The sequence below is a fragment of the Thunnus albacares genome, chromosome 5, assembly GCF_914725855.1.
Source record: "Thunnus albacares chromosome 5, fThuAlb1.1, whole genome shotgun sequence".
NCBI lineage: Eukaryota > Metazoa > Chordata > Actinopteri > Scombriformes > Scombridae > Thunnus > Thunnus albacares.
Window position 1 is genome coordinate 36,644,367 of NC_058110.1, and position 25,825 is coordinate 36,670,191.

At 39.4% G+C, this 25,825-nt stretch overlaps 1 protein-coding gene across 2 annotated transcripts; it reads left to right on the forward strand.

Annotated features, from left to right (window-relative positions):
- Positions 1 to 1,589: 1,589 nt before the first annotated feature.
- Positions 1,590 to 25,370, forward strand: LOC122981697. Of its 2 annotated transcripts, XM_044350372.1 has the most exons (5): positions 1,590 to 1,789; positions 2,616 to 2,653; positions 2,735 to 2,884; positions 19,632 to 19,781; positions 24,423 to 25,370. In XM_044350372.1, the coding sequence occupies exons 1-5, from the start codon at positions 1,726 to 1,728 to the stop codon at positions 24,621 to 24,623; spliced, it is 603 nt and encodes a 200-aa protein (XP_044206307.1). In that variant the 5' UTR covers positions 1,590 to 1,725; the 3' UTR covers positions 24,624 to 25,370. The 2 variants fall into 2 exon arrangements, with proteins under 2 accessions (XP_044206307.1, XP_044206308.1); XM_044350373.1 differs by lacking the exons at positions 1,590 to 1,789; positions 2,616 to 2,653; positions 2,735 to 2,884 and adding exons at positions 18,519 to 18,747; positions 19,513 to 19,550.
- Positions 25,371 to 25,825: the final 455 nt, after the last annotated feature.

A 25,825-nucleotide genomic window follows, 5' to 3' on the forward strand; every position in this document is an offset into this window, starting at 1 on the left:
TCATTCAAACTGAACAGTATTCAGCACCACACATCTTCATTTTGAAACTCCAATAGTGTTGTGTAAGGTCAGACAAAGTGCTTTGTGTATTTATGTATTAACACATTTAGTTTACCAGATGTGGTTAAAAGCTGGTTTCCGCCTGTCCTCCCTGCAGGGTGGAGCACCAGCGAGGCAGAAGGAGTTAAAGTGAAAGATAACAGTCAGTTGTGGTGAATTCAAACACTTTGAAACAGTAAAACATCAGTATATCAGCAACACTGTTCCCCAACTAGAGAGTAATCAGTATGATACTAATGCTGGACAACATATTTATTAGAATTTATGATGAAACCAGCCCAACTGTTGTCCGGCTGGTTTCCTGTCTGCAGAACATGACGGTGTTTTTACTGGACTCACTGTGGTCCTCAATCTACTCTGCAGCTCTTTTCACTTAGAATAGATTTTACATGCTTTTACTGGAAATGTCTGTTTTATATTATTTATGATTTTGTGATTTATGTGTAAATTTTTGGTTGTAATGCGCCACAACACCGAGGCACTGATACTGATTCTGATACCTTAAATACTGAATCAGAAAAACTATTAAATTGTTGACCAGAACAATGTTGGAGAGTTTTTATGATGTCAGATAAAACCTTTATTTCATAACGAAACTGTTCATATAATGTTTTGGTGGCCTGTGTATGATGCTTGTATTGTGTTATACGATATTCATATGCAGGTACAGTATGTTCTTATGTGTGTTTATTTTATGTTTAACTATGTTTTTGTGTAAATTCCATGTATGCATGTGTATATTTACAGTATGTACAAATATGTTTTTGTTTTGTTACAAACTTGGCTCCGGCTTGTAACAAAGGAGAGAGTCCACACTGAATAACGGTGCAAAAATGATATTTATTTAACTAAACAAAACTCTTTCTCATATAATTCTTAAATATGGGAATGTTTGTATCAGTGGTGTAAGGTGGGTGTATGGATGCATGAAATGTTGAGTGCAAAAGTAAAGAAACACAAGTTCAAAACAACTTAGTCTAATGTGTAAGCCATGCGGACGGGGGTACTGCTGTTCAGCAGAAAAAGAGAGAGATATCCTTATCCTTTGGGCCACTCCCTCCTCAGGTGCATCCGATCCGACAGACCTCTTACCCTCCCCCTCGTGGAAGACAAACAACAAAAGTAACTGGAGAGAACTAGTGGTAAATAAAGAAAGAGGGAAAGAGAGAAAGAAAGCAAGAGAGAGGGAGAGAACAGGAGAGGGCTGTCACAGTTATATATATATATATATATATATGCGCTGTATACTGTATGCAGTGCATTAATGCATATGTAACACATTATTTGGTCATTTGATTATAATGATTTGCATATTTGACTGGTAACTGTACAGTTATCCAGGAGTTACAACTATTTTGACAGCATTTCATGAATCGTTTGGGCTCCACATATACAACTACTGCTCAGAATGACACTACGCCATTTTGCAACCCAGAAATTATGTTTATATGGGACTAAACTGTTTCCCAGTGACGTTGTGTTATCAAACGTAATCTAATGTTTCTAACAAAACATATCTGCTGTGTCAGTTTAGTCGTATATGAACGTAATTTCTAGGAGACAGAGTTGCATATTGAACCCAGAAACGTTCATGTGAAACAAACTTATTCTACCACTCAACCTGTCACAGGTGTGCTGCTGTATGTGCGGGTGGTTCTGACCATCATGGTTGTCCTGGTTTCACTGGGTTTGCTGATATTCTGCATGAGGAGGACCAATAATAATAAAGGTAAGACAACAGGAAACACATGACACCGTTTACAGTCACACTGTAGTCTTTAAACAAGACGATGGTTTCTTCTTGTGAGGAAAACATAATTTTAGCTGATTTTAATAAGACCATGGATCATGCTGTCTAACCGAAATTAATGAATAAAATCATTACAACTGGGCACAATGTCTCTCACAATACTTAAAAACAACCAACATGATGCTTAAAAAGACTTTAAACAACCAACATGATGCTTTAAAAGACTTTAAACAACCAACGTGATGCTTAAAAAGACTTTAAACAACCAAAGTGATGCTTAAAAAGACTTTAAACAACCAGAGGTTCCATCTCTGTCAAATGAATCTAACGGCTGCTGCAGCAGTTCTGAGGAACTTGTTTTCTCTGTTTGCATCGTGTCACAGAGCTGGAATAAGTGTTTTCCTCTTTATTTCCTGAACGTTAGCTTTAGTTATGGCAAATATTCCAAAGGCAAGCTCCTCTAACTCAGCTATTCCCAAAACTTTAGCCTTTGTTCCACAGACGTTTACAGGAAATGAAACCTGTTGTGGTGTCAGGACCTCGGTGGTGAGATTACAGCTGGTGGTGTATGAGGCAGAGATCACGACCTCTGTCTCTGTTCATATATGGTCTCTGGTGCTGGATGTGAATGTCGTGCAGAGACTCCTGCTGTGACTGCTTTTCAGTCTGGTGCAGAGTAATAAATCATCTGAACAGCTTTGAACATCAGTTTTGGCTTCTGCTGACAGTTTTGGACTAAAACTAGAAATGAAACTACATGTTTAGTTCTTCTCTCTCTGACTGAGACGGATGTTTGTTCTTTCAGATGCTTCTGCAGATACAGAGTTGACGTCTGTCACAGAGGTGAGTTTGAGGTCAATTTGTGAAATCTGAGCATCATTATCTGATATTAATGCAAACCAAGCGCCTCCTCTCCTCCTGCAGGCCAACCGAGTGAACGAGGAGATCAGAGAGGACAGACGGAGCAGATCTCCTCCTGAAGCGTCTTCAGCTAGCGTCTACGCCAACTTCACCAAACCAACTGAAACCACCAGCGACCACAGCTTGACCACTGCAGCCAGTTCTCAGCACGAAGTAAGTAACAACTGTGGCAGCATTTTATCTTTGGGCTCAAAAAACAGAAGCTTTAGACTGAATCCTTTAAAAAACTCAACATGGTAATAGTTTGATTTTCACACATTTCACAAAGAGACGTGTATAAGTTATATCTCAGATTTAAAGAGAATCACAGGTTTTAATTAGAAGTTACTCAGATAAATCAGTACAGGTGGAAAACAAACTCCGGTTACACCTGTCAGCATGTCAAAATCAATAAATCAATCAATCAATTTTTATTTATATAGCGCCATATCACAACAGAAGTCATCTCAAGGCACTTTTCACATAGAGCAGGTCAAGACCGTACTCTTTAATTTACAGAGACCCAACAGTTCCCCCATGAGCAGCACTTGGCGACAGCGGTAAGGAAAAACTCCCCTTTAACGGGTAGAAACCTCAAGCAGACCCCGGCTCTTGGTGGGCGGCCATCTGCTTTGACCGGTTGGGTTGAGAGAGAGAAAGAGGGAAAGGGGGAGGGGGGGGGGGGGCAGAATAACAACAATCATAACAACAACAACAAGCATAAGCATCAATAGACAGGGAAGGATGCCATCAGGACTGTGAAGGACCGCAAAGGCTCGGCCCAGAACCCAGGGTTTCCTGTGAGATGAGAAAGCACAAAAAACTCAGAGGAAGAAGCAAAGTTAGTGACATGCATTGATGTTACATGAATGCATACAGATGGAGAGGAGGAGGAGGAGAGAGGAGCTCAGTGCATCATGGGAAGTCCCCCAGCAGTCTAGGCCTATAGCAGCATAACTAAGGGCTGATCCAAGGCGAGCCTGGTCGGCCCTAACTATAAGCTTTATCAAAAAGGAAAGTTTGAAGCCTACTCTTAAACATAGAGAGGGTGTCTGCACCCCGGACCCAATCTGGAAGATGGTTCCACAGGAGAGGAGCCTGATAGCTGAAGGCTCTGCCTCCCATTCTACTTTTAAAGACTGTAGGGACCACCAGTAAGCTGCATACTGGGAGCGCAGTGTTCTAGTGGGATAATACGGTATTATGAGCTCTTCAAGATATGATGGTGTCTGACCATTAAGGGCTTTGTAAGTTAGGAGAAGGATTTTAAATTCTATTCTAGATTTTACAGGAAGCCAATGTAGTGAAGCTAAAATGGGAGAAATGTGGTCTCTTTTTCTAGTTTTAGTCAGAACACGTGCAGCTGCATTCTGGACCAGCTGGAGAGTCTTTAGAGACTTGTTAGAGCAGCCTGATAGTAAGGAATTGCAATAATCCAGCCGAGAAGTAACAAATGTGTGGACTAGTTTTTCTGCATCTTTTTGGGACAGGATGTGCCTGATTTTTGTGATATTACGTAAGTGAAAAAAGGCAGTCCTTGAAATTTGATTTATGTGGGAGTTAAAGGACATATCCTGATCAAAGATAACTCCCAGATTCCTTACGGTGGTGCTGGAGGCCAGGGTAATGCCATCCAGAGTAGCTTTATCATTAGATAATGTGTTTCTAAGGTGTTTAGGGCCAAACACAATAACTTCAGTTTTATCTGAGTTTAGTAGCAGAAAATTGCAGGTCATCCAGGTCTTTATGTCATTAAGGCATGTTTGGAGTTTGTTTAACTGATTGGGTTCATCTGGCTTCATTGATAAATATAATTGGGTATCATCTGCATAACACTGAATATTTATGGAGTGTTTCCTAATAATATTACCTAAAGGAAGCATATACAAGGTGAATAGAATTGGTCCAAGTACAGAACCTTGTGGAACTCCGTGTCTAACTTTTGCCTTCACGGAGGATTCATCATTAACATGTACAAACTGAAATCGATCTGATAAATAGGACTTAAACCAGCTTAATGCAGTTCCTTTAATGCCAATTAAATGTTTCAGTCTCTGCAAAAGGATTTGATGGTCAATTGTGTCGAATGCAGCACTAAGATCTAACAGGACAAGTATAGAGACAAATCCTTTGTCTGATGCAGTTAGGAGGTCATTTGTGACTTTCACCAGTGCTGTCTCTGTGCTATGATGCCTCTAAATCCTGACTGAAAATCCTCAAATAAACTATTGTTATGTAGAAAATCACATAACTGATTAGAGACTGCTTTCTTAAGGATCTTAGAGAGAAATGGAAGGTTAGATATAGGTCTATAATTGGCTAAAACACCTGAATCAAGAGTAGGCTTCTTAAGAAGAGGTTTAATTACAGCTACTTTAAAGGACTGTGGTACATAGCCTGTTACTAAAGACAGATTGATCATATCTAGTAAAGACGTGCTCACTAAGGGTAAGGCTTCCTTAAGCAGCCTAATGAGGGAAGACTAGTTGGGTTATAAATGTGTTTTATTTTAAATAAATAAACATAACTATTTACAGAATGATAAGCATGAGGTGTGGAGGATTAGTTGCATCAGTAGTGTAGGAGATGTGTGGATGTGTTGAAGGGAGCAACATGTCAAACCAAATATATTGAATGTCTGAACTGTGGCAGTAGAAACAATGAGCACCTCATCAGTCGCTGAGGGTTTTTCAGTCAAAAGCAGATCATGATCAGTGAAAACAAAGATATCACAGAGCCAACAGAGACATCAAAATGCTGCAGAGCCCAAACAAGCAGCAGTGCCTTCTTTCTGACCACCGAATAACTGAGCTGGTGTTTGTTCAACTTTCTGGAGGAGAAACTTAGAGAGCAGCCAGTCTCCTCCTCATCCTCCTGCCACAGAACAGCACCAACACCCACACTGCCTGCATGTACGTGGAGCTTAATAATCATGATGTCACGCTCTCAAATGCATTTTGACAATGTGAAGACCAAATGAACTTGGCTCTGGCTTCTAACAAGTCAGTAAACAAAGGAGAAGAGTTATTGGAGAAGCTGCTGGAACCAACCAGCCACAGGAAACACGTCAACTCTTGGTGGTTGAGGGAGGAAACTGTTGCACAGCAAAGACCTCAGCTTCCTTAGAAAGGTCACATGGCCTTAGTGAACTCACATTTAGCAAGATTGTGCTCTTTTACAGAGTTGCTCTGTATTATGCATCATTATATAATGAGTTACTCTCTATGACAAAAATTATTTAACCAAAAGTGTTTCCCTTAATAGTGTGTTTAATGAAAAACATATATAATCAAACAGTTTTTGTTCACAGAGAGAAGTAAGTAACCTGCTGCAGGAACTGTACCAGATTGTGATCATTTCTTGATAACAAGCCACAAGCGTCCGTTATTTAGAGGAGGAAATACATGAAACTTACATGTGAAATGGAGCATGTGATGACATCATTGATAAAATACTTTTTCCCACGATGAGAGCAAGTCACAGGACACGAGGGGTCACTGAATGAGTGTTAAATGATGTGAATCATATGCTATGACTTCAGTCACCAGATCTCAACCCAACTGAACACCTACGAGAGATTAAGGACTGATGTTTTTTTGAAGAATGATGCTCATCCCTCCAGTAGAGTTCAGAGACTGTAGAATCAATGCCAAAGCTGATGAACATGCAGCCACATTTTGGCTTTTGTAATAACTGGCAGAATTGTGCTAAACACACGTCCACATTTATAATTCAATTTACTGTGATTTTCCTGGTAAACAAATCTTTTATCCATGGTGGACATATATTGTACATTACTTCTGTAGTTCCATGTTGGATCAGTTAGCAGGGCAGATATTCTGCCTACAAGTAGTTCTGATAGGACAGACACAGAACTACTCTCTGGAGACTGAAAACATGATGCTGTTAGTAGTCTTTGGAGCCGTTTCTAAACAAACTAACGTGACTAAACTCTTCATGATGAAGGAACATGTCACCCAAATATAGAAAATCAGCAGAATGATCCTTTAAGTATCTTATTATGTCAATTATCTATGTTGTGCAAGTTTCAAGGCTCTGTGAGTTGATTTTAATAGCGCACTAAAATGATCTAAAACCAAATGACCCTTGACAGGACTGAACAACTCATTTAAAACTGACAGCAACACTTTCATTAAAATGGCTGCAGGTAATGTAAGTAACGTAGGCACATAGGATTTACTGGCCTGACTGTAAAACCATCAGAGTGGTCCTTTAAGGCTCAGATGATCTCAGTCCCAGCAACCTGAATTTAACAGAGCAACGTTTTGACCTAACAGGGATCTTTATGTAGACACAAACACATGTGATCAGCGTGACTGAGAGTCAACCTGCTCTCAGACTGGACCAATCAGAGCACAGCTGAATTACGCTGTCTGATGCTGTCAACTAGGAGACGAAACACGCCTCTATGGAAAAGGCGTGTTTTGGCCTAGTTTTGCTACCATGAACTCCTGAATAAGTCACCTGTTACCCCACAAAGTAATGTAGTTAGCTGATGATGCTAACTCTGGTCTCAAAAGTACTCAGGTTCTGTTAGCACTAAACTAGTCAGTTGGACAAACACACGTTCAGTCCCTTCCTGATACTTTTCCTCTTGAGGTTTTGGAAAGACGATAAAAAAGTTACAAACCCTTCAAACTCTGTGGACTCTGAATGTCGCTCTAATAGTTCCTCATGCAAACTGTTTTGGCATGTGAAGGAATCCAAAGCGTCTCAGACCTTTTTAAAGCTTAGTTACAGCTGCTAATCCCTGACTACACAATCACTGCTTGGGAGATGATGGGTTTATTATAACAGATTACCTGGTGGGCTGTTTCAGGTGTGATGTCATTCTTGTCACCTTGCTGAAGTTGTTGATTTTATTTTCAGTTCTCTGTCGTCTAGAAGAAGTCGGGTCCAGTCTCCACATGTGAAGAATCCACCTGCAGGACCAGCAGGGTTTAGGAGCAAACTGCTCTAGTGGTGCCATCTAGTGTTGAGGCTGCAGATTGCAACCAACTTAATAGAAGTAAAATTCCCATTCCTGTTTTTCCATTGATGATGTGATTCTGTGACACTTTGGATGAGAATGTTGTGCATTTTGGCTTCTTTTTTTCTTTTATTAACTATTTTATTTCCCTTTGTGTTTATTCATACATGTACACACATATATACACATATAAGTAAAATTGCATTGCTGAGCTTTTGAAAAATACCACAAGCCAAAAAGTTTGGGAGCCGCAGGTTTAATCTTTGATGAGGCATATGTGGTTTATAATCTCATCATTATGTTATTTTATGTAAAATTTGAATCTGAAAAGTAACTAAAGCTGTCAAATAAATGCAGTGGAGTAAAAAACATCAAGTATTCACATTAATTATTTTCTCTATAATGTCAGAAAATAGAGAAAACTTGGCTGAGATATTTTCTAACAGTCCAATGTGACGTCTTCAAATGTGTTGTTGTGTCTGACCAACAGCCCAAAACCCAAAGATCCAGTTTATTATTATTTGTGACAAACACATCAGAGGCATCAGATCCTTACATTTGAAAAGCTGAAAACAGAAATGTCACATTTAGTTGCAGATTAATTTTCTGTCAGTCGTCAAATTAATTAACGGACTAATCACTGCAGTTCTTCTGCTCAGATATCTACAGAATTAAATGCACCAGTGTTCTGTAACTACCACTGGTGGCAGCAGAGGGCGCTGTGCTCACTTTAACAAAGCACTGTCTTCTGTTGTGACTCCACTTCCTCTCCTGCAGACAAAGATAAATGAACGCAGCTTTAGGGTGCGTCTCAAGTCTCTTATTTTATGTCTCCTCGCTGCTCGCCTGAACCGGACGTTGTTCCTGATGCGCCATTTTGACGAGCGTCCCAAGTCTCTTATTTTGCTCGGAGGAGCGAGGAGCGAGGAAACATGAGAGCAGCCTTCATGGAAGTCTTTTACCAGCCGACACGCCCCCTTAATGGATATCAGTTATTGATTGGACGCTGCAGCTGATCAGACTGATCTGATACATCACTGCAGTTTCACACCGAAGTGGAGACAGATTATAGATTCAATTTAAATGTTTCACTCCCAAGTTTTATGCTTTACTTGTTTTCTGATTCATCATTGTTAAAATCTGTTAATTGTCGGTCTGATCAACAAAAGAACCATTAACAACTTTCTTCATGTATTAGAAAGATTTTTCTTTTCATGATGTTATTTCCTCCATTAAACTGTTTCTTGCTGACAGACAGACTCTTCCTGACTTTAATTTCATCCATAATAACAGTTCAACACATTTATATTTTACATCATTTATCGTCATTTACATTCAGTCACATGTGAGGCTGAAAATTCCTGAACGTCGGGTTTGATATGAGTTACATAATTTCCATTTTCCCTGAAACATTTAGCCAAATACATATTTCCCAGTGTTCAGGAGACACTCTGATCATATTCTGGGTTATTGAATGATGAATTCACTATCAGGATTATCAAAAAATACAGATGCAAATAATCAATAAATAGTATAAACGTTCAGCGCATAGAAATGGTTCCTGTGCCTCTGAGCAGGACACAGTATAAATACAGAATGCAGGTTTTTATTTATGTGTTTGTTAAACAGGAAACAGCTGCAGAGAGGAAACAGCTGCTCTAGCGGTGATAACTGTGAACCTTTATTAGTATTAACACAGTGCACATGTGTGCAGACACAAAACTTCTACAGCTGTTAAAGCTGACTGACAGCTGATCCAGCTGTGATCAGCTGATCCAGCTGTGATCAGCTGTTGGCGTCATCAGAAACGTCACATGACGCTTCAGAGGAGAGGACGTCTCATGTCTCTTAAAACACATTTCCTCGTTTCCTCTCCTCGCTTGGTTTCCTTGCGTCTCTCCTTGCGTCCACGGTGGGAGGGACTAAGACGCAAGTGAGGGAAACGTGGATGCAATTTAAGAGACTTGGGATGCACCCTTAGTCTGTCATGTGGTCCTTTTCATCTGTGTGACGGTGTAGCAGCTGCTGCATCTGGGACACTCAGGAGGAACAAACACACACAGAAAGAGTTCAAGAAAGTCACCTCCATGTTTCTGCCGTCTGACTTCCTGATTCAGTTTATAGAGGAGCAGCAGAACAACCACAGACTCACATACAGAACAACCAGAGGCAAGAGGAGCACTGAGACAGAGGAGGAAGAGGAGGAGGAGGAGGAAGACAGAAATGGGTTAAAATGTTTATTAACTGTGAGGAACTTAATGATAAAACTCTTTCTTTGCTCTGGTCTAATAAAAGAAATGAAAGAATTTAGAAATCCTTGTGAAATATGAGCCTAGAGATTTTTATGACTTGTCACATATACAAAATACATCTACATCATGTGAAAGACATGTTTACTGTCAAGTATAAAACTGAAGGTGTTTTACATCCTCTACATGCTGCTGTCATGACAACAATAACATTTAAACTAAAATGAAACATGAGCTTCAGTCTTGTATGACTTGACTGTTGGTTTTTGTTGTTATTTAATGTTTAGTTATTGAAGCTGAAGTTGTCAGAGAGACAGTGATGGACAGAAAACCTGTGAGCTGCAGCAGCAAGAGCACAATCAGCAGAGTGAAGTGTGACAGCGTCAGGGTGTAACGACCACGCTGTTCATCTTAATGAACGGGTTCAGGGGTCAGGCTTGTTCTGATTGGATCTTACCAGCCACACAGCTGAGGATGAGTCAGTGATTGTGAAGCATGTTGAAAACAGCTGAGACCAATCAGCTGAAACAAGCCGACTTCAGCGCTCTGCCTGAAAGCTTTTTGATAAACTTCATTAAAAGCTTCTCATAAATATCACATTATAAAGCAACACGTAATGATTACAGGCCAGAAAACACGTGATGCAACATGTGATGTCAAACATGAAAAGGTACAAAGAAGCAGCTCCGATTAAAAAGCTGCAGGTTCAAAACAACTTGAATCAAATGTTAAAGTTCTCTGTGTGTTCAGTGTCTTTTTCAATACGACCACTAGGAGGCACCAGAGTCAGACACTTTGAATTTGACACATACTGGCTGTAAAATGACTCACTATGGTGGACAGACCTTCCTGCAGTATTACTGCTGGAGCAGCAGTCACTTCCTGTCTAAAGAGGTTCAGGTTCATCATGATGAGGAGATGAGATCTTTTTTAAAACACACAGACAGTTCCAACAGTCATTCATGACTTCAGTAAGTGTTGAACTCGTCCAGACCTACAAATATTTGGGAACTGTGTTTGATGACAGATTGAGATTTAGTGACAGTACAGATGTGAAAAAGGCTCAGCAGCGTCTGAGCTGCAAACTAAACTCCTTTAGAGAGAATATTGATGTTTTATTCCTTTTATTGAAAGTATTTTAACTGCTGGTTTACAGAACCGACTGCAACATGTTGTTAACCTCAGCTGTGAAATTATTGACAAAACACAAAGATCTCTTACAGTTTCATACTGAACAAGTCCTCAACAAATCAGAGATTATCAACAACCCCACACATGACGTCCTTTACGACTACTTTAACCTGATGTCATCAGGAAACTGTTTTAGGTCTCCTGCATGTAAAACAAACAGAAGGAAGTTTGGTTTTATTCCAGAAGCCATCAGACATGTGAACAGATGCAGTAAAAGAAACGATCAGTTTACCTTGTATATGACTGACTCCCATATAAAACTCTATATACCAGAAAATAAAAAGCCCTCTAATCTCGTAGGGTTCATGAGATTTTCCTCTAAAAAGCTCCATGAGACTAAAGAGCATTCGTCAAGCCAAGCCATGACAGGACGTAGCTGAAAGGACTGATGGTAGCTTTTAAAGTCCGCCCTGATCTTTGGATCTCAGCAGTACTGATCATTTGAATTACAGATGTTATCCCAAATATATTTACTCACTAGTTTATCCATCCAAACCCGGTAGTCCACTGGGGGAGAGAGCTGAATCATGCAGGGCTGAACATTCATTTTAATTGCAGATATGTGAGTCTGTAAAGAAGCAGGCAGCTTGGTCCAACTTGCAAGATCATCTTTAACTTCCTGAAACATTTTTTTCATATACGTATACGTATATTTTATGTACAATGGTTTTAAGCCCATTTTTCACCAGTGAAAATTAGCATTAACGTTATTACAGTTAACTATAGACTGTAAATGCTCCGTGCTAACCAAGCTAGCAGCTAGCATTAGGGTCAGCTCCACAATTCTCGTCACTTCTGGCTCCAAGAATCCAAGATGGACTGTGGCTGGTGCTTTGGTGTTCCCTCTGTCCCCCTGCCGAGACCCTCGTAAGAACTCCTCCATGTCTTTATAAACTAACACTGTTCGCCGCTCAGAGTGACCTTGAAAGTGGCGAGGTAAATCAGGGAGGATGTGACGCCCTTCTCACGTAGAGTCATCTGCATGCAGGAGAATGCTTTCACCGCTGGCTTGTATGAACATTGCACTCAGCATAAAAATGCAGGGTTTTGCCAGCAACCCGGACGGGGGCGTGTTTCATTGTCTTACAGGCACCTTTCAGTATAGCATTATGATCTCAATGCCTGAGCAGACACAGGATCATTGTCTGTGGGATGCACTATGCTAACCAAGCTAGCAGCTAGATTAGGGTCAGCTCCACCCTCTCATCCAAGTATGGTCACTTCTCATCACTTCAGGTTCCAAAAGTCCCAGGTGACGACGGTCAAAATGGCAAACTCAAAGCTTCAAAATAAGAGTCCATAAACCAATGGGTGACGTCACAGTGGCTACGTCCATTATTGTGTTCAGTCTATCGCAGATCAGATGTCCCAGTTTAGCAAGAACAGGATCCTTCTTATTGTTGGGGCAGTTAGGAGGATCTCAGTCTGATCTTCATTCAGCTTTAGGAAGTTGCTGTTCATCCACTCATTAATGGCTGACACATATTCAGTTAGATTGGACAGAGTATTTGAGTCATCTGGACATTTTCTTCAGCAGCTGCCCTGTATCATGGAAATATAGATGTTCAAACCATCATTTAGTCTGAGCACTTGAAGGACTTTTCATCCATGTTGGAGCTGAGTTGGAGAACCACTGGACTAAACTAGCTAACTGTATATAAAGTAGTGTAAACTAGCTCCACCTCCAGCAGCTACAACAGTAACATGCTGCTCTAACACTGATGCTTCACTATTAATAATCTAATGATGTCATATATAATAATATATCAGTCAGAGGGACCAAACCACTACTTTTACTGCAATACTTTAACTACATCAAGCTCATAATACTTATGTACTTTTACTGCAATACTTTAACTACATCAAGCTCATAATACTTATGTACTTTTACTACAATACTTTAACTACATCAAGCTCATAATACTTATGTACTTTTACTGCAATACTTTAACTACATCAAGCTCATAATATTTATGTACTTTTTCTTGTAATGCAGTACTTTTACATTGCTGTATTGGTACTTTTACTGCAGTAAAGGATCTGAATACTTCTTTTAGCAGACACAGTTTCAATGTAAATGTTACTGGAACCTGCAGGTAATGGGGGGTCTTCATGGTAAAAAGATGAATGTGGAGGGGAGCAGCTGTGAGTTGTGGTTGGAGGAGGAACTCCATCATTTAGAGAAGTGAGTGAGTTTGTCGGTGAAGGAGGAAGAGAAGCAGCATTAAACCATCAGAGCTTCAACATGAAAGTCCGACACAGTCTGATCTGCTTCTTCCTCCTCAGTGAGTTCACTCGTTCTGTATTTCTCTCTTTCTTTAACACATCAGTTTATTTCTTTATTTAAAGTCAGTCTGAACCTTCTTTACTGTTATCTGTCAGTGTTTTCTATAGTTTCTATGGTTTCTGTGGTTAACATGGTGATCAGTCACTTTAATATGAAATGACGACTTCTTCAGTTACTTCCAGCTGACTTCACCTGGTAAAACCAAGGAACAACTAACCATAAATCATAATGTTAAGTTTTGTTATCATTGGCCAGTTGACAGTTTGTGAGTCACGTTTGTTTCTGTCTCATTTTAAGAATTTGCCCAAAAAAAGATTCTCAAACTATCTTTCAAAAAGAAGAAGAAACCTGAGCGTCACAACCACAGTAAATCCACCGTCATGCTGAAACCAACAAAGTGTGAAAACAACGTATTTCTGAGCGTCTGGTTCCTGAATCATCAGTTAACCCTGTTAGACCAGAAACAGCTTTATAAACTTTATAAACCTAAAAATCATTTTTCAAACTACGATATTTTAGAAAATGCAAACTTTTTAATATCTTTCTCATTTCACCTGCCTCACAGAATATTTGAGATAATATTTGTTTTACCTGATTTCAGCAAAGCAGTTTAAAGATCAAAGTGTGATTTTAATGCCTGTTTCAGTGAGGAGAGAGTAGGAGCTGATCACTAACTACAGCTGCACATAGAAAAGCAACTTCAGCAACTGGAACAGCTGAGAGTCTCACAAATACAGTAAACGCTGTATAAGTTTAACTGACTGTAGATCAGTTCAGTCAGCTGTCTGTTCTGTTCAATAGGAACAAACAGGGAAGACATGAACATGTTGAAATCTACAGACACACATGAGCTGCTGGTCTGTGGCTGAAGTCTGGACTTCAGAAATAATCTCATTCTTTGCACCAGAGTCTGTGTGAAGGTTTTCAGTTGGTTTCATTCTTGTTGACACGTTTATTTCTACAGCAACTCAAAGTTCTTTATAATAAAACATAAAAGACAAAATGTAAAGGAAACGTTGTCAAAAGGCACATTTATGGAGTTAAATAAATGTATAAATAAGAATAATACTATTAATAAATAAATGTTTAGTGTGAAATGATTAAAAAACTAAATTGAATTGAATCAAAGGCAACAAACAGAAAAGTCTTCAGTCTTGATGTAAAAGAACTGAGATCTGCAGCAGAACTTGTGTTCAGATATGTGGAGCATAAAACCTGAAGCTGCTTCTCCAGGTTTAGTTTGGACTCTGAGGACAGAAAGCAGACCTGATCCAGACCACCTGAGAGTCTGGATGCTTCATAACGCAGCAGCAGATCACAGATGTATTTTAATGAGTTCATTACAGCATATATAGATAGAAACTTTATTGATCCTGACGGAAACATCTACATTTGCAAAGTAGTTTTCTTTCTTCTTTTGGGAGCATCAAAGTGAAACTGAGTCAAATCAAGTTATGAGCAGAATGTGAGACTGGTTGAACTGGGCAGCTCCCAGTGTGACTCTGTGGTTCTGTAAACATGTGTAGCAGGAAATATTGTGATCAGACTGCAGCATCTTACAGGAAATACAGACAGTAACTGTTGATTGTTCTTCTTTCCAACAGGCCTCATCAATGCAGAAATCCCTGTTCATGAAGGAACTGAAGGAGGAAACATCACAGTCGCCTGCGACTTCTATTTCTCTGGAGACAAAAAGTACCTCTGTAAAGAAAAATGTGAAGGAGGAAACTTTCTCATTGAAACAACTGATGTCAGAGCTCAGCGTGGCAGATACAGCCTTGAATATAAGGAAGGAACTTTTCTAGTAAATTCTACAATTCTGTATGTGAGCATCTCACAGCTGACCAAGTCTGACTCAGGACGGTACAGATGTGGTTTGGAAAGAACTGTGTTCCGTGATGGATTTTCAGAGTTTGAGATCAGAGTCTCAGATGGTGAGTTTCTAAGTTATGAAAATATTCTTACTGAAGAAAACTGTAACTGTTTACTGACCGCTGATGATGTTTCACATAACCTCAATATTCAATATTTGGTCTAAAACATGATATTTTCATCATTTTGTACGTTGATAACTGCTCCTTTAAAACCTGATAAACTCAGTGACTCAAGCAAAGATGCGCTACAGTGTAAAACAGTATTAATGAACCAATCACCTTGTTTACTTCTGCATTCTTATCTGCATTATTATTATTATGATTAAAATGTTTTGTTTTAGTTTTCTCAAACAAGATTTCTGTGTATCAGTATCTGATTTTTTATTGTTCACAGCTCCGACCACTTCAGTCCCATCAGCCTCCGCTCCACCAGGAAGCTTCACACCTTCATCATCCTCCCCTGAAACCACAGAGCAGTCTGACCAGCAGCAGACTGACAGACCAACAGCACCACCTGCACCACCTGCACCACCTGCACGTTCAGGTACATTTACATGTTCAAAGGTTATTTCTATTTCTAATGGCGACTCTCAGTCACAGCTGAGTGAGAACTTGGAGTTCATACAAAGCTAAAAGCCTCACTGGATGATGATCATTTGTATCATCTTTTCAGTTTTCCAGAAAGACAGAAGAAATAAACCCTTTAAGAACAAGAACTTTGAAGGGTGAAATCTGATCAAACAGAAGCCAGAAGTGAGCAGGACGTGAGTTTTCTATATGAAGAGTGTAGGAGACCATTGAACTACAGGATCTGATGCAAGATGAAAGAGTGAAATATGAAACCCGTGTAGATTGTTATATAGTGATAATAATGTATTCATATATATGTATAAAGTTATAAATAATATTAATACTGGCTGAAGTTATGATGATCTTACAGCATCACATTAATCTAAAGCATCAATACCACAAAACTCAACATCACTAAGTAAAGAAGCTGCTATTTATTTCACTTCCTCTCTCTGTTCATTCAAACTGAACAGTATTCAGCACCACACATCTTCATTTTGAAACTCCTGTTGTGTAAGGTCAGACAAAGTGCTTTGTGTATTTATGTACTAACACATTTAGTTTACCAGATGTGGTTAAAAGCTGGTTTCCGCCTGTCCTCCCTGCAGGGTGGAGCAACAGCGAGGCAGAAGGAGTTAAAGTGAAAGATAACAGTCAGTTGTGGTGAATTCAAACACTTTGAAACAGTAAAACATCAGTATATCAGCAATACTGTTCCCCAACTAGAGGACATATTTCTATACTCTATACTATAGCTACTCCAGTGCATGGAAACATTACTCCAGTTGATGTGAGGTGTCAATGAGTATCAACAACATGAAAGAAACTAACACAGATGTTATAAATTATAAGTATTCTAATAGTAAATACATGTTCTTTTCTCATTTCAAGTAAAATAAGGGCTGCATTTGAAAATAAAATAATGCGCCTCCTGAAATGAAGTGTATCGATCGCAGTTTATTTTCTGCGTCTTCAGTTTGGATTTGAGCGGGTTCTGGTTCGGACACTTGCTGCTGCTGAGCTGCTAAACGTGCTGCTAACGCTATGCTTTCTGTCGAGACATGTGGTCAGAGCGTCCATTCTTGTACATACAGTCGCACTGTACTGCAGGTGTGTAACATTTCATACAATTATACCCACAGGGGGCGCTAAGGTAAAATTACAACATGATATTTCTGCAATTCTGTCTTCTTTAATAAAATGAAACTTGGTACAAAAGTTCTCCATGAGAATCTGCAGACATACTGAATCATGGCACCAGTAGCCCCACTTTGTGGTCCTTAATAAAACACCACTATACTGCTTATTTATTTATGTATTTATTGGGACCATGTACAATGTTAAACATAAATGTTACCATTTGATGTAATGTACCAGAGTTAGCTTAAAGCTAATTTTCATCTGCAGTCCCTTACAATTAAAACATATAACAGGATAATAACAAACAACACAAAGCAAAAAACACACAGGACGCATTATACAAAATACAAAGCTACACAACAGCACATCACATACACCCACAATGTCAACTAGAAATTAATAATGTAAACTTGTCAAATTAAAAGTAAGATTATTTGCATTCATGAGAAGACCATAGATGAAGTTTAGATTCAGTGGTTACAGCTGAGTAGTTTTTAGCAGTTTTTTTTAATTTGGCCTTGAATGTATTGATGGAACTGCAGTTCTTCATATCATCAGGAAGGACGTTCCACTGAGTCGTGGCTTTCACAGAGAAAGCTGACTGTCCAGATGCAGTGTGATGAAATGGTCCAATCATCTAGAGGATATTCTGGAGGATCTAACAGAACTTACTGAGCGAGTGAACACAAAGTCACATAGTGGAGGACAAACCATTTAACATTTTATAAACTAGGCACAAATTTGAGAATAATCTAAAATTGTCAAAGCTCAGTAAATTGTATTTCTCCAGAACCCTACAGTGATGGAAATGCATCGGCTTTTTGTCCAGAGTTTTTAGAGTTTGTTTGTTTAAGGACTCAAGAGGTTTTATGGCTGTTTCTCCAGCCTGCCCCCAACATGTGATCAATAAGACATCTGGGAAAGAATCACAGCTGCATAAATATCTGCAGCGTCCAAAGAGAGACAGTTTCTAATATGTCTAAAAATTGCTAAGTTGTACTTTATGGTTGTAACCGTTTTTTTTAACATGTTTCTTAAAGTTCAAATTTGGTTCCAGTGTCACACCAAGATATTTAAAATCAGTAACTATGTCAATGTTTTAGCCTTTGATGAGAATATCAGCGTTAGGAGGTTGTACCATAGTCTTAGAGAAAAACATACCTTTTTGTCTTGTTTACATTTAGACTCAGACATGATTGATCAAGCTAATGTTTGATCCTTTCCGATGCAATTGTTAGCTTAGCAGCAGCTAACTCAGCTGTTTTTGCATGTGTGTACACAACAGTGTCATCTGCATCTGCCTACCTACCAACCTACCTACCTTATGTATGTTTATTGTGTAAATTCCATATATGCATGTGCATGTTTACAATATATACAAATACGTTTTTGTTTTATATATATATACTGTATACTGTATGAAACTCATTTTGCAACCCAGAAATTATGTTTATATGCAGCTTAACTGTTTCCCAGTAACGTTGTGTTATCAAACGTAATCTAATGTTTCTAACAAAACATATCTGCTGCATCAGTTTAGTCGTATATGAGCGTAATTTCTAGGAGACAGAGTTGTATATTGAACCCAGAAACATTTGTTCTTAAACAAACTCATTCTACCACTCAACCTGTCACAGGTGTGGAGCTGCATGTGGGCGTGGCTCTCACTATCATGGTTGTCATGTTATCACTGGCTTTGCTGATATTCTGCAGGACGAGGACCAATAATAATAAAGGTAAGACAACAGGAAACACATGACACCATTTACAGTCACACTGTAGTCTTTAAACAAGTTGATGGTTTCTTCTTGTGAGGAAAACATAATTTTAGCTGATTTTAATAAGACCATGGATCATGCTGTCTAACAGAAATTCATGAATAAAAATCATTACAACTGGGCACAATGTCTCTCACAATACTTAAAAACAACCAATGTGATGCTTTAAAAGACTTTAAACAACCAACGTGATGCTTAAAAAGACTTTAAACAACCAGAGGTTCCATCTCTGTCAAATGAATCTAACGGCTGCTGCAGCAGTTCTGAGGAACTTGTTTTCTCTGTTTGCATCGTGTCACAGAGCTGGAATAAGTGTTTTCCTCTTTATTTCCTGAACGTTAGCTTTAGTTATGGCAAATATTCCAAAGGCAAGCTCCTCTAACTCAGCTATTCCCAAAACTTTAGCCTTTGTTCCACAGACGTTTACAGGAAATGAAACCTGTTGTGGTGTCAGGACCTCGGTGATGAGATTACAGCTGGTGGTGTATGAGGCAGAGATCACGACCTATGTCTCTGTTCATATATGGTCTCTGGTGCTGGATGTGAATGTCGTGCAGAGACTCCTGCTGTGACTGCTTTTCAGTCTGGTGCAGAGTAATAAATCATCTGAACAGCTTTGAACATCAGTTTTGGCTTCTGCTGACAGTTTTGGACTAAAACTAGAAATGAAACTACATGTTTAGTTCTTCTCTCTCTGACTGAGACGGATGTTTGTTCTTTCAGATGCTTCTGCAGATACAGAGTTGACGTCTGTCACAGAGGTGAGTTTGAGGTCAATTTGTGAAATCTGAGCATCATTATCTGATATTAATGCAAACCAAGCGCCTCCTCTCCTCCTGCAGGCCAACCGAGTGAACGAGGAGATCAGAGAGGACAGACGGAGCAGATCTCCTCCTGAAGCGTCTTCAGCTAGCGTCTACGCCAACTTCACCAAACCAACTGAAACCACCAGCGACCACAGCTTGACCACTGCAGCCAGTTCTCAGCACAAAGTAAGAAACAAAAAACAGAAGCGTTAGACTGAATCCTTTAAAAAACTCAACATGGTAATAGTTTGATTTTCACACATTTCACAAAGAGACGTGTATAAGTTATATCTCAGGTTTAACGAGAATCACAGGTTTTAATTAGAAGTTACTCAGATAAATCAGTACAGGTGGAAAACAACCTCCGGTTACACCTGTCAGCATGTCAAATTGAGGGAAGACTAGTTGGGTTATAAATGTGTTTTATTTTAAATAAATAAACATAACTATTTACAGAATGATAAGCATGAGGTGTGGAGGATTAGTTGCATCAGTAGTGTAGGAGATGTGTGGATGTGTTGAAGGGAGCAACATGTCAAACCAAATATTTTGAATGTCTGAACTGTGGCTGTAGAAACAATGAGCACCTCATCAGTCGCTGAGGGTTTTTCAGTCAAAAGCAGATCATGATCAGTGAAAACAAAGATATCACAGAGCCAACAGAGACATCGAAATGCTGCAGAGCCCAAACAAGCAGCAGTGCCTTCTTTCTGACCACCGAATAACTGAGCTGGTGTTTGTTCAACTTTCTGGAGGAGAAACTTAGAGAGCAGCCGGTCTCCTCCTCATCCTCCTGCCACAGAACAGCACCAACACCCACACTGCCTGCATGTACGTGGAGCTTAATAATCATGATGTCACGCTCTCAAATGCATTTTGACAATGTGAAGACCAAATGAACTTGGCTCTGGCTTTTAACAAGTCAGTAAACAAAAGAGAAGAGTTATTAGAGAAGCTGCTGGAACCAACCAGCCACAGGAAACACATCGACTCTTGGTGGTTGAGGGAGGAAACTGTTGCACAGCAAAGACCTCAGCTTCCTTAGAAAGGTCACATGGCCTTAGTGAACTCACATTTAGCAAGATTGTGCTCTTTTACAGAGTTGGTCTGTATTATGCATCATTATATAATGAGTTACTCTCTATGCCAAAAATTATTTAACCAAAAGCGTTTCCCTTAATGATGTGTTTAATGAAAAACATATATAATTAAACAGTTTTTGTTCACAGAGAGAAGTAAGTAACCTGCTGCCTTTAAAGGAACAGGAACTGTGCCAGATTGTGATCATTTCACAGTAACAAGCCACAAGCTTCTGTTATTTATAGGAGGAAGTCCTCAGACTGTGTTGAAGTGTGGACAGAGACCTAGACACTCAGACTGACATGATGATTAAAACCAGAATAAAGACAAAAAACACTGAACAAAGCAGTTTCACATTGAAAGTCAGTGTTTCTCTGGCACTGCTTGGTGGTAACAGGACGTCCAGGAGGGGCTCTGTGTGAGTCGAGTGTCGTTGCAGCTGAAAAGTCGCCTGTCTGGTGAGTTGACACAGACACAGTATTTTTCTTTAATAAATCATCAAATATATGCATATAGGCTTCCCAAGCTCTGTAGAGGGAAGCACACTGATCAAATCACACAAACATTTTATTCTTTCAGCCTTTGCCAACTCAACCGTTAACACGAGCGTCATGTGTGCAGTCACAAACACCTGTTTCCTGCTAGATCAATAATCAGTCACGCCCATCTCGTACAGTTTCCAGTTCTTGCATTTAGTTCTCCTTCTTTAACAATCACTTCTTAGGATCGGGGACACCGTGTATCATGCACTTCAGATAACCTTTCCTATTTCTTCTTTCCTGACAGACAAGACACTCATTTCACCTACACAAACAAGATGCAAGACATTTTGTTTAAAACACAGCAATGTGATTACAACACATAAAGGTCAATAGACACTTTCAAGAGTGCATCCTGTTCTTTAAGATATTAAGATCCAGACGTCCGATGACTAAAATCCTTCATCTGGTTAAAAGATACAAACACATATACACATACACATATAAAAACAACCAACATCTAAAAAGTTTATCATACAAATGTGGCTTGAAACTGGATAAAAAGTCAATTTATGAGTATTTCTGGTGGATAACCACAACACTGACGCATGTGCACAAGATGATCATCAACTTGTCTGAGTATACTCTTCGGTAGAGGGTAAAGGGGATGATGCTATTGTGTCCATGACAACCACAATGCCAACGCATTCACGTTTCCCATTGACAGGCGACCAAATGAAACAGAACGTTACCTTGATTAAAATGATGGATTTCTCTGGGTTTGAAAATTGTTGGAAACATTTAGAATAATATAAGTACACAACTCAACAAAATATATAACATAAGTCTGGTCATTTTTAGTCATTTTAATGCAGGAAAGTTACATATTTTTATACAGTTGTTCAGTGCATCGTGTTGCTTCAACCTATGCACAGATAAATCATAACTGAACTCCAAAACTCATGTCAGCATCCATTGTAATGTTTGTACTCAAGGTCAGGTTGTTGTTTGTACATTTTATAATACATCATTAAACTAAAGGTGCCATGCTGACCACCCACAACAACTAAAGTTGATACAGAACAGAACTAGCATGCAGCTACCATCCTACATTACGTTTTACATTTTACATTTTCCACCAATCACACTCTCTGGGAAGCATTGATTATTATTATTATTCATATTAATCTGTGAATCACTAATGTACATTCAAATTCACCTTGTATGCAACCCCAAACCAATGTCCCCAACACTTAGAGGAGTTTACTGTATTTTGTCACCATAACAGTCCAAGTTTACTTTTCCTATCTGTGCAAACATGTTTAAAACAGTTGTCAGCATGTTATTCATATCATCCTGGCTCACTGTGACCAGAGTCCTGAGTCCCAGCATGCTGATGCAGCCGCTTGCATCAAAAGTACACTGACTAGAGATCAGCTCAGTTCTACCATCAATACAGTAGTTGGAAAAGGCAAATATAGGGGTTTCAAATCAGGCTATATTAAAGATGTTCACACCAAACGCTGAGACCAGAGAGATGAGCAGACAACCAACGGGAGTTTATTTCATTACACACGAACATACAGAACTCAGAAAATCACCAATGCAGCTCCCCTTCAACTTCACACACACACCTATTTATACCAAAAGCGGACGTGACTTCCTGCCTGCCTGTCTTTTTTGGCACTTTTGTGAGCCAAATGATCACTTGGACTTTGACCAATGGGTGTAAGATGTCTCTGCACCATTTGGACATTTCTTAATTTCTGCCATGAGTGTGTGGTGTTCTTTGCTGCCCCCCTTTCCTAATATTTCCAGATGTCTCCTGTTTGTCTGGTGGCCTAATGTTTTTTGGATGGATCAGTAGCTGGCGTAGGTCAAGCCGATCTGGTAAAAGTTTTGTTTTCCCAGAGATTGTAACCAGAACTTTCAAAAACAATCTCCTTTAAAGGAGTTGTTTTTGCCTATCCATTGGTGTTGTGCAACCCTTAGTGTTTTGTGTATTACTTAGTACAATTCCACATGCTCATCATATTGTTGCTTCTACACAAACTGGTCCTATATCAGCTGATCAGCTGTCATCATTGATTGGCCAGTGTTTGTCCTGCTATTACTGAATTGGATCTGGTTAACATCTCTGTTCATGACTCTACCACACACACATCAATGAACAGGCACAGTGTCCATGGCAGGACACCACGGACGCCTGAAGTTTGCCAAAGAGCACTTTGACACTCCACAACACTACTGGGAAAATGTTTTGTGGACTGATGAAACGCTGAGAGGTTGAATTGTTTGGTAAGAACATGCAGAACATGCATCATCCCAGCGGTGAAGTACAGCAGAGGAAGCATCATGACACGGGGCTGCTTTGCTGCCTCTGGGCCTGGACAGTTTGCCATCATTGAGGGGAAAATGAATTCCCAAGTTAATCAAGGTATCTTACAGGACAATGTCAGGATGGCTGAAGCTCAGTAGAAGTTAGCTGATGCAGCAGGACAATGACCCTAAATATCAAAGTAAATCTACTACAGAGGGTTAGGGTTAGCGTTAGGGTTGGGGTTAGTGCTTCAAACAGAGAAAATCCACATTTTGGAGTGGTCCAGTCAGAGTCTAGACCTTAACTCGGTAGATTAGCTGTGGAATGACCTCAAGAGAGCCATTCACACCAGATATCCTGAGATTATGGCTGATCTGAAGCAGTTCTTTAAAGTGGAATGATCCAAAATTCCTCCTGAGCATTGTGTTTGTCTATACTTGTGACTTAGATGAAGATCAGATCATATTTTATGGCCAAATAATCCAAAAAAAGAGATGAATTCAAAGGGTTCACATACTTTTTTTGCCATTGTTTTTTTATCTCAGGTTTTCTTGTTTTCTATGTAAAATATAAATTAATGGGTCAACTGTTTTTTCTTATTATTATTTTTATTATAATTAATAATAACAATAAACTTTATTTGTATAGAATATATCATAAATGAAATGCAGATCAAGGCATTTCACATAAAAAAACATTTAAGGCACTTAATCAAAGGTTGCAAAGAAACAATAAAATACAATAAAAGTAGTAAAAGTAAATGAAATAAAAAAAAATATTTCAGTGAGGATGTTAACAGCCTCCTTAAAAGCAAGATTAAAAAGGTCTTAAGATGTTATAAACTTCGGAAAAGTTGCATGTTTGACAGTTTTGTCTAAGAGTCCATAATAAGAGAAAACTGCCTCTCCAGACTTCTTTCTCTTGACTGGTCTTTGTTTTCTTTTCCAGACTGAAGATGATCTAAGTAAACTCATCTACTCTCAAGTGGATTTTTCCAATGCCGCCACCGCCTTGCTCCACAGCGGCCATGTGACCAGCGGTCACGCCAATGATGTCATTTACTCCGTGCTTCAGGTACAGGAAAGCTCTGATAGACACCACACAGGAGACTCTTCTCCACCTCTGTACTCTGTCATATCTAAACATTAGCTTCAACACTACCGACTCCACATCTAAACTCTTGGTGACAGCAGGTGACATCGTTTGACAAGTTTTGAAATTTATTCATAAAATAACCACAAACGTCTTGTCATAATAACATGTCAGGTTAGAAATTTTTATCATTTTAAGCTTCTCTTAAATTATTTTGGTTACATTAATATTATTAATAAATTATTACTGTGGTTAAGATACATGATTCTTATCAAAGATAGTGTAAGGTATTATTGGTCTAACCTCTTCCACTCTACCCCTATCATGGAGTAAAAACACCTTAAATGACCCGATTTAAACTCCTCCTGAACCACAGTGACTGTCTGCATAAACAAGGTCTCTCCAGAAAGGAAACCTGTGGGAGTAAGAAACACTGGAAGTGATATATAAAACACCTTTCAACAAGTTTCAGTGTCTCTGGTTCAAATTACATTATTAAATAAATTTAAATGGATGTTATTTTTGTTTACATAGCGAGGCGAGAAAGGGAGAAGAGGGTCATCCAGCAGAGTTAATGAGATTAATGGTGGAGTTCACTGTTATTCAGGATACTAACACTGTGGGGGCGAGCATGGTTGGCGATTAGCTTCAGGAGAGGGTTAGGGTTAGGGTTATGGATTAGGGTTAGGGGGTTAGGGTTATGGATTAGGGTTAGGTGTTAGGCATTAGGGTTAGGGGGTTGGGGTTATGGATTAGGGTCAGGGATATGGATTACGGTTAGGGGGTTAGGGTTATGGGTTAGGGTTAGGGAGTAAAGGTTATGGATTAGGGGTAGGGGTTAGGGTTATGGATTAGGATTAGGGGATTAGGGTTATGGATTAGGGTCAGGGTTAGGGGTGAGGGTTATGGATTAGGGTTGGAGGTTAGGGTTATAGATTAGGGTCAGGGATATGGATTACGGTTAGGGGGTTAGGGTTATGGGTTAGGGTCAGGGTTATGGGTTATGGTTAGGGGATTAGGGTTATGGATTAGGGTTAGGGGTTAGGGTTATGGATTATATTTAGGGAGTCAGGGGTTAGGGTTATGGATTAGGGTTAGGGGTTAGGGTTATGGATTAGGGTCAGGGTTATGGGTTAGGGTTAGAGGGTTAGGGTTATGGATTAGGGTTAGAGGGTTAGGGTTATGAATTAGGATTAGGGGATTAGGGTTATGGATTAGGGTCAGGGTTAGGGGTGAGGGTTATGGATTAGGGTTAGAGG

Excerpts from the sequence above, each read along its gene's own strand:
- LOC122981697 (XM_044350372.1), top strand. The coding sequence starts at position 1,726 with ATGGTTGTCCTGGTTTCACTGGGTTTGCTGATATTCTGCATGAGGAGG. Across the intron at positions 1,790-2,615 it reads GAGGACCAATAATAATAAAG|ATGCTTCTGCAGATACAGAG; the intron begins GTAAGACAACAG and ends TTGTTCTTTCAG. Across the intron at positions 2,654-2,734 it reads AGTTGACGTCTGTCACAGAG|GCCAACCGAGTGAACGAGGA; the intron begins GTGAGTTTGAGG and ends CTCCTCCTGCAG.